At 48.8% G+C, this 10000-nt stretch overlaps 1 protein-coding gene across 1 annotated transcript in view; it reads left to right on the top strand.

Annotated features, from left to right (window-relative positions):
• The window catches only part of bmpr1bb (bone morphogenetic protein receptor, type IBb), a 77695-nt gene that overhangs the window by 43940 nt on the left and 23755 nt on the right, over positions 1–10000 (top strand). Inside the window, exon 3 of the mRNA XM_062528016.1 lies at positions 6986–7385. Coding sequence (XP_062384000.1) covers positions 7268–7385 — 118 coding nt within the window. The 5' untranslated portion in view covers positions 6986–7267. The remainder of the gene's footprint in view (positions 1–6985; positions 7386–10000) is intronic.

Raw genomic sequence — 10000 nt, forward strand, 5'->3', positions numbered from 1 at the left:
CTGTTTTGTAACTAAGGCTCACTTAACCAAACACACACGCTCACTTAACCTAAGACACACACACACACACACATACACACACACACACACACACAGACACACACACACTCTCTCTCTCTTACACACACACACACACACACACACAGCTGGAACTGGAGAAACAGGTGTATAGTAGGTGGTAAGCCCATGTCTTCCATCCCGGAAGCACACCATTGTTGTACCTTTCAGTACCTTTTGTTTTGTTGTGCAGTGGCCCTGGATTGTATGTTGGTGTTTATAGTGCTCACACAGTGAGGAGCTCGTGTCCATAACGCGCTGCTCCAGACTTTACATTACGAGACACGTGAATTACTCGGACATTTCACAGATGGTCTATGAAGCGGAGGGAGTGTTCCTGAGGGATGCAAGTTCATGGTTGAAATGCAGTGCATGAAAAATGGAAATAACGTTCTAACAAGGCAGTGGAATTTCCTCCGTCAGTAGTATTTCTGATAGCTGTGAATTATTCCGATTCTTAACTCGCGCTCTGCACCAACTGTAAACTTGTTTCTTAATCTCATGTTACACTGTGTAATCTACCCGGAGACTCTGTATTTGTTTCTACAAATGATGATGCAATGGACTCATTACTCATAATAAACTCATAATCAAGGAGCTTGACGTCGTTCCCATCCATAGCATACAGTATATTTGACTGTCAGACATACATTTAGCAATAATGATACTGGCCTAGTGCTTCTCTCCCCTTATTTGTGATAGTGTAAGACTTAAAACTGGGTGTCCTTTTGGGGCAGGAGGTTGATGTGTGCCCTACTTAGCTCATGCTGCGGTTTAGTGACTGACTTCACATCCAGTCGATCTCTCGAAAAAGGAAATGAAGAAAGAAAACAAGACATAAATGCTACTGAGTGATGCTCAGTCACATAAAAAACGAAACGAGGTCTGGCTTGTTAAAAACGAAAGTGGGCACAGATGCAGACATGCACATTCACCCCAATTGCTCGTAAGATTCGGTTGATGACTCAAGCCCTGGGGGTGGTACAGTACACACCTTTTTTTTTTTTTTTTAACAGCGAGCAGGATTTGCCCACTGTTTCCCTGTTGCATGATGATACCTGTGGCCCTACCTCACTGGGCTGGTTCTTCCAGGTGTGTCTGTTTGGCCAGCCCTCTCTCACTGCCACACCTTCTGATAGGTCAAACGCAACCCACCTGTGCCTCCTCCGGATAGGGGCACACATGCCAATCGGACTCTGTAACGCACGACTTTAAAAAAAATCTCGCAAGTGTGTCATTCTCGGCGTGTTGAGTGACGTGCGAGCGGGGGAAAACATATAGACCCACAGAGTCGGCGTTTGTGTGGCATGAGCACGTTTGTCATGAGCGCACTGACGGCGCTGTTTGCCTTGGCACGGACGGCGTGTTTATGCAAAAAAAAAAGCGAGGGTGTTCGTTCGTGTTCATTTCGTTCGTTCGTTCGTTCGGTGGGAAGAGGTGCGGGCCCCGGCCTGCCAGCTTGTGTGTGTGTGTGTGTGTGTGTGCGCGAGAGAGAGACGGGCACAGGTGAGACGTTTACGAGCGTGTCACTCACGTCATGGCATTTACGGGGCCTCTCCTCGCACTGGCGCTGGGCCATGGAGGAACTGTGTGGGCCTGAGACAGAGCCCCACACTTCTAATTGCAGGCTGTGAATTTTTATGAAGCAGGGAATGGCAGTAAAGGCAAATATGAGGATGCAGCACAGCATGTGCTCTCTGCTCAGCTCTCTGTGTGTGTGTGTGTGCTTGTTTGTGTGTGTGTGTGTGTGTGTGTGTGTGTGTGTGTGTGTGTGTGTTTTGGGTGTGCATATCAGCAATCAAGATTTCAGCACGACTCGTTTACATTACTGCGCATACAATATTTCAGCATTTCAACCAGATTTGATATTCTCAGAAAAGACTTTCTGGAAATCATTTTTTTTTTCTGGAATGATTTCAATTGAATGATTCATTTATTTCAAAATTCTCATTAAAATGTGCTCCGCTTCTTAAGAACGGTGAGGTTTCCCAGCACTTTGTCATAACATTTAACACATCCAGCCACACAAGCTGGATCCCTTTATTGCACTCTGATTTATGCCCCAATGAAAATGCCATATTTCAAGTAATGGATTAAACATTCTGTGATATTACTGCCATGGCCTTTGGTGTGGTCAGTGCAATTGCTTTGTGAATACAGTGTGTGCCGTGGTTAGAAAAGGGTCATCATGTGTTCATCATTGACCGCTGTGGGAGGGGTTTCTTTTCTGCTGGGTCTCATTCAGCCATCTGATGTGTCAGTATTGAGGGCCCAGTGAGACTAACGCGCATTGTTTCCTAATCAATCAGCGTTGAGTCGTCTTTATTCAGGCCCCTCCGCGGGGAGACGGAGTCCCTCGGACGCTGGCTTTCACGGCCGACCGGCGTGGTGTCCCTCCTCCGGAGGAGTCCCTCGCTGTGACGGTGTCTTTACTCCTCCTGAGAGGGGTTTTTTCTTCTCCACCTCTGTGTTTTTCTTTTTCTTTTTTCGCATTCGCGGTGCGACTTCAAAAGCCCCAGTGGTGGAGGAATGTGCCTTAGCCATTGTGCTGGCCCCTTGCATATTCATGAAGACTCTCTCTCTCTCTTTCTCTCTCTCTCTCTCTCTCTCTCTCTCTCTCTCTCTAACTCTCTCTCTCACTCACTTACTCTCCCACTGTCCCTCAGTAGAATAGCTCACTGCTGGGAGCCTGTAGAGAAAGCATGGTCTCCTATGAGTCCACTCACTCACTGCTGGTGGTAAGGGTGGGGGGTGGTGGTGGCGATGGTGTTGTTTTAAGCCACCCTTAATGGCCTGATAGTGAAAGGGTCAGATAACTCCAGATAAAATGTCTAGCCAGAACAAAAAAAAAAAAACCTACACCCAATCCTCCAAATCTACATCCAAGCCGGCTGACGCTTAAGAGCACTGGGGGGGGGGGGGGGGAAAGTGCTCCCGTGTCTGTTAGGACACTTATTGGGGGTCCCTCTCCTCCTCCCCTTCTCACGCTGCTGCCGGAGTGCAGCCGAGAGCCCCCTGATCCCCCCTGTGTGTCGGGAGCAGGATTCCTTCTCATGCCAGACTGACTCATCCATCACTCGCGGAGCGAGCCTGGAATCCCCATAACAAGCGCGGCGCTCCGGCCTCCACGGCTAGGAAGACGTCCGTTCCAGCGGAAAGGATGAAGGGGGTGATGACCGCTCAGGGGAGACAGGATGCCGGAGTCACCAGCTGGCGGGAGATATAGAAATGATGTCAGGCGCTTTTTTTTCCCCCTCTCCTCTCTTCTCTCTCTTTCTTTTTTTTCTTCTTTTGTTGAGGGAAGGCGATGTAGGGATGGATAGGGATCCTGGTGTTTGTGGGTTTAACAGAGAGAATGTGTGTGTGTGCGCGTGTGTGTGTGTGTGTACAGTATGTATGGAGGGGGGGTGTCTTTCCACTTCTGTATGCAGCTGTCCCAGCCATCCAAGGAAGGGCATGGCTCTTTCCCAGATTCCTGTGAAAATGGAATTGATCCACGGGGGCCATCTCTCTCCGCGTCAGCCCGCGCGGGACTTTCGAGAGAGAGAGAGAGAGAGAGAGAGAGAGAGAGAGAGAGAGAGAGAGAGAGAGAAAGAAAGAGAGAGAGAGAGAGAGAGAGAAAGAGAGAGAGAGAGAGAGAGGGGCTTTAGGGCCGGGGGCTTGGGAAGCGGGACGTCCTCGTGTCCCATGGCAGTGCATTCCAGCGGCGGCCAGCGTAACCCAAGCCTCTGGGTCCTGCCACGGTCCTCTCCTCTCTCTCTCTCTCTCTCTCTCTCTCTCTCTCTCTCTCTCTCTCTCTCTCTCTCTCTATCTCTCTCTCTCTCTCTCTCTCTCTCTCTCCCGCTCTCTTTGTTCCCTCGGCTGAGCTGTGAATTTTGCGGTTGTCCCTCTGATTTTCTCGCAGCGTGAAGAGCGGAGGGGGGGGGGAGCGAGAGAGAGGAGACAGGGTCCATCTGTGACCTCGCTCTCATCTTGCCTCGGATTTCTACACCAACAGTGCTCTGTTTGTGCGAGCGCTCCGAGTTCACGATCCCCTTCCATGCCCAGTAAAATATTTGGCCACATTAAAATTCTCCTGTCAGCTTGTTCATTTACAAAAAGCAACCAGATGGACTGTTTGTCCTCGACTGTGAGACAAATAGCCACATGCTAACCCAAATCAGCAAACAACTGAGAGCGTCTTTCAGTCGCTTACTGGCTCCTGAAGTTCCTCCCACCAATCATGGAGTGGGCACATCTTACTTGTTTATTGAAGAGAACCAAGCCCATGTAAGTACATACAAAATATGAAAAGCTCTACCTGGAAACTTCCAGAAAATGTCTACCCGCTTCGTGGAAATTTGAAATCGGCCAATTAAGCCGTGTTGAGGTTGCACAGTCTTCACACACCAGCAAGGAGAGGAAATGGCTTTAATGGGGAAAAGATTCTGGGAGAGTTGTTTGTGTGTGATGATGAGTGGAAGATTGTTATCTGGAGGCCTTAAGCACTTCTCCTCCCAACAACACCACCCTCTCTTCCTCCAGGGCTGTAGGGCCCTGGCCGGGTCTGACCACCCCCACACCCCCCCGCTGTGTGTTTGGTAGCGCTCAGGGGGAGTGTGTGAGCCTCTGACCCCACTCATTGCACCCCGGCCGGGCCACTTTCCAGAGGGGTCAGCCTTATCACGTGTAATCCAGTTTGCAGAGCAAATGAGCACTGACGGGTCCAGATTAAGAGGGGTGAAAGCCAGGCCCCCCCTCATCACTGCCAGGCTGCCGTCTCTCCGTCTCTCTAAGTGAGGCAGCAGGGCCCCGAGAGAGCGCTGGGGTCCCGGGCCACTCGTAAAACTGCCGTGAAGCGGCTAGATGCCTGTATGTCAGAGTGCTCTTCAGAAGCTTGTGAATGTTCGAGAATGTTCTAGCTCTAGAGCACTGCATATTGCTAGATGCCAGTAAGTGCGCTTCTCCAAGCTTGTGAATGTTCTAGAATATTTTAGTAGGCCTACTGTGTGTTTTTCAGTTCCTCTGTGTTGCGCTTGCTAGACACACACATTTGTTTTCAAGAAATTCTGATTAGTTTGATAGATGCGTCTGATAGAGTACTGTTGACCACAGCGCAGAGCATTCCAAGAAGTACGACTTAAACTCATTGTTCAATATAATGGTGGTCTTGGTGCTCCAAAAGCACTATTGATCAATTGTGTGCCACACACAGATGTGAGTTTGTGTGTGTGAGGAGAGCTAATGTCATTCAAATCTGTTTCATATGCCATCGTCCCAGTATGGCGTTTAGCCCCGAGTCAGAACCAGCAGAGATCTAACACAATGAGCCCCAGGGGTCCCCTGTGGAGGGGGGTGGGGGGGGGAGAGGGGGCATACCCAGGGACACTCACTTGGTGTGGGTGGAGAAGGGGAGGAAGTGAGCCTCGGAGAGCTGGAGGGTTTGTCTTCTGAAGAAGCCACAGGGCTTTTTTTCCACGTGTCTCAAAGGGGTGATTTATCATCCTATACAGTGGGCGGATATGGAAATCGTTTCAGTGCGCCGAGCTCGACCGGCCTGACGGTTTTGAGCGGGCGGGATAATAGAATTGGCATGGGTGGTGACCACTCCTCAAAGGAAAAAATGGGATTAAAAGAAAAAAAAAGAGTTGATGTGTGTTAGATGGTCACATGTTTTGATTCAGAGAGAATCAGTCGCTGCTTCCCACGTCACACAGAACGATAGGTTCCACCTAACACTCTATAAAACAATACTACATAGACGCTGCATGTGTGAACTTGCTGTGCTCAACATGCAGAGAATATACACAGACAAACACTGGCATTCTGCTTTGTTGTAAAAGAACTATTCATGTGTGGCCAGCCTGTTGAAGCCCAAGACTGGCACGCTATGGCCCCAAATGCATCCGTCCCATTGGCTGATTGGGGTGGACATATAGGGAGTAGACCCTCCCCCAACCCCCCCACCCCAATTATTTTCCCTGCGAAATACTCCCCCAGCCAACTTGATGTAATCTTTGTAATAGCTCAGTTAATCGGCTTAAGTCGTCACCCACAAAAAAAGGTCTCTTTTTTTTTTTGCTGAAGGAATTTGTCCAGGCATTTTTTGTGTGTGTGTGTGTGTGTGTGTGTGTTGTGCGATTAGTGTGAAGAGGGTGTGCCAGGGGATGAAGGTGTGGGTGCTAATCGTTGGATGTGTGAACGGCGGTTCGGTGGCTTTAGCATTCTAGGCTTTCACTCTTGCCATTGTGCGTCGGAATTGCTCCGTCAATGACTTGACAAGATGACGCGACCACTTAAGACCTAAAGTGGCATGTATTTAAATTTGATGAGTCACTAGTCACTGACTAATTTCGCTGTTATAATTTATGGCACTGTAACATTGACTGGTCATAGGTTTTTATCAGTAGAAAACAATGCATCTCCCCTCGGAAGGCTTATTGAATGATAGCGTTTTGCACCTGTTTTCCTCTTTGCCGTAGAACGTCTGATTATAATCACAGGACATTTTTGTTGTGCTTGCGTAGGTCTCATTTTTTGTATTCCTATAAGCCTTGTGAGACTTTGAACAAGGCCATCTGTATTTTCACACACATCAAAGTCCACGAAAGACAATTGAAAAAACCTGTAGGGTGGATTTGGTAGTGCTGCTATAGAGACTGAGGGTGTGTTAATGTGACTTGAGCGTTAATGTGATCAGCGTTAATCTCGCAGATGCAGTTACCAACTGCTTCTTTATTTTCTGCTTGGTGACCAGTCGTAGTGTGTGTGTTTGTGTGTGTGTGTGGGGGGGGGGGTGTTTCCATAAAGGAGTGTAGAAAAGAGTTGGAGGGAGGGAGGGAAAGAGAGAGAGAGAGAGAGAGAGAGAGAGAGAGAGAGAGAGAGACTAACTAAGCAACACCCTCTTTCCCACCCCTTTCTCTCCTCTCTCTCTCTCCTCCCCTCCCAGCCTCAGGGGCCGTCAGTGTCGGAGTTTCCACCGAGCGGAACAGTGTGCTCTCCTCTGTCCGCCTCCATCCTCTCTCCACCCGGTGACAGGAGCAAGTGTGTCAACGCGCGTGTGTGTGTGTGAGTAAGTGTGTGTGTGTGTGTGTGTGCGCGCCTGGAGTGGCCATCTACCTCTGCTGTCGCGTCTGAAAACCTCAGGGACCCCCTTCCTGTCCTCTCTCTCCCCTGCCCGCCGTGCCCATCCCTCCCCCCTCTTCCCGGGCATTTTGGCTGGCGCGGTGGGATGCTGCGACCGTGGCGATCCATCGATCGCCGTGCCCCCTCGCCGCCGTTGGCACGGCTGTGCCGTCTGCTGCTGCTGCTGGCGCTCGCGCTGGCCTCTCTGCCGGGCACCTCGGAGGGTGAGTACCCGCCATTCTACCGCCACACTGCGGCTGTTGCTCGCTAACCTGCCTCGTTCACCTGTGCCACCCTCCGCCTCTGAACCTCTGCTGCTCTACCTGATGGGCGCCACTTTATTCCGTGGGCTGCTCCTCTCTTGGATTACGGACAGGTGAGCTGGCGGACAACTCACGGGACAAACTCGAGGTGTTTCACTTCTTGTGTTTGCGCCGCAGGTGTGGCACGCTGATGACGCAAACAAATATTTGTTTGTTTGTTTGTTTGTCTGTTTGTTTGTTTGGTTTTGTACGTCTGCTGTCCTAGTTTTGAGGTTGATTTGGCTCAGGAGTTGAGTTGTGCTGACAGGTTACTGCTCTATTCCCAGTGCTGTGTGGATGGATGGGCTCCTGCTCTCTCCCCTTTGGCTGCCTCTCAGGGAGACACGCAGCACAGACAGCGTTGTGGGAGACAGACTGCATTTCCCCGCTGTGCTGTTTATGTCGGTGTGTGCGTGTGTGTGTGTGTGTGTGTGTGTGTGTGTGTGTGTGTGTGGCTGTTATGATCCACATGTCAGTCCGTGAGCATTCGCATGCCCAACGCCACCCTCCCTTCGTCGCGTGTTTGGAATATTTCTAAAGTCAGACACCAATTAGTCATATTCTGCGGATTCTTGGACGGAATACCTCCAGGCGAGGTTGGGGAGTCTGGACCGGGTGTTGGTATTGTGGTTGCTGCAACAGGTGGGAAGCGTTCAAATATTGATTTTATTTTTGTGCGCCTCGGTGCGGTGGAGAATGGACTCGGATGGTTGCGTGTGTGTCGGTGTGGGGCTTGCCTGCTGGTCTGAGCTAGCGGCCCTCCAGGGTTGGTCTAGATGGGGGAGAAATGCACTGAGTTGTCAGGCACTTGTTAAACACACAGTTGGGCGTCAAGCTGTAAAAGCAATCCAGCTCCCATGCTGAAGCACACACACACACACATACACACACACACACACACACACACACGCTAATACACATACACACGCACACTTACAAATATGTTGTTTTTGCACAATACACACACACACACACACTCACATATTCACACACACATGCACTCACATATACTCACACACAAACAAGAAACCCTTTCACACACACATGCAAGTAGTAAAACACAAACACTGCCACATGCACTGGTTCAGAAGCTCCAGAGGCCCCCCATCTCTGTCTCATATGGGAGATGGACACATGTGGTGGTCCACATGTCTTCATCTCTGATGGCAACCTGTTGCAGATCTCTATTGCACCGCTGAATTGGTTGTTCATGTTGAATTGGTTGTTTTGAGTCTTCTGTCTTCATGTGAAATGCCACTAGACACTCTAGCAGTGCTTTTAAAAAGGAACCTACAGTATCACGTGGGTGATAGTATGAAATTGAAACAAAAAAGCCACAAAAGACAAAATAGAGGACTCATTCACGTCATGCGTTTTCATACTGAAAGATTTGTTATGAAATACATTTATCACACGGTGGTTTGTTCAGCCGTAATGATAAAAATCCTAAGATGCAACAAGTACCTGTGGGACGTTCAGTTCTACAGGACAATTTTTAAAAGAAAATCAATGATAGTAGTTTTAACCGCAGTTGGTATCGAATAGTAATTGCTTATTGAACAGTGGACACGTAATCCAACCCCAGCATAGTAACTCAGCCCCTTCCAGAACCACTGTTGTCCCCTAATCTATACTTCAATTGATTTAATGTGTTCACCACCTGCATGAACCGTTTATATTCAGTGAGTTGCTCCTTGGAAGGGAATAGGGAGAAACTAAAGTATACTGTATGTCAAGGGAAGCATTATATAAGTATACTTTTAAGTATATTTTAATGAAAGGTTATGTGTTCAGAGATGTTTTTTGTGCTGCGTAGTAAGCACAGGTACCCTCTTGTTGTTTTCAGTCATACTTCATGTCATTTTCTTTTTAGAAATATAACATATAGCGGTCTACACGGTCTTACTGTTATCTTGTGCAAATACTAATGTAGAGGTTATAGAAGAGTCCTCTGTCCATTATGGTGCATCAGTCGCTGCTGTGTACATTCCTGAGTTCATGCCCACCGTTTCATTGAAGCAAAATTTACAATCGTGGAATTTTCCAGAAGTGCTTTGACTCTCACAAGCAGCCTTCACAAGGCCGTCTTGGTCCGCTCAAGTCATCGCAGACTGATAAAGTTGAGGCTCAAGCCGCCCACGGAGTGAGTGCGCCGCTTCGGTTTCAAGGTCAGCCTCTGAAGATACTGTAAACGCACGGCCCGGAGACTGACTGCTCGGCAGACCAGCCCTGACCAGTCCTGTCTCCACGCATCCTGCTGGACATTCCTTAGCTGCTCTCTGTCTCTAATTAGCTTAGTTGAAAAGTTACATCGGCAAGTTATACCATAATATAATGTTTTTTTTTCTGTTCACATTTTCACACTCGCCACACTCTTCTGATCACATATGTCTGTTCTGTCCCCCGAAAGTTGTTAGTGACCCTTGGTGCATGGCAACATTTCGAAATGTCATGTCATGCCATGTCAAGTTGTGTAACACAATGATTCAAACAGTAGCAAAGCTGACACTAGCATTTTGTAGCTAATGCCATTTAGA

The sequence above is a fragment of the Sardina pilchardus genome, chromosome 23 (assembly GCF_963854185.1).
Source record: "Sardina pilchardus chromosome 23, fSarPil1.1, whole genome shotgun sequence".
Classification (NCBI taxonomy): domain Eukaryota; kingdom Metazoa; phylum Chordata; class Actinopteri; order Clupeiformes; family Clupeidae; genus Sardina; species Sardina pilchardus.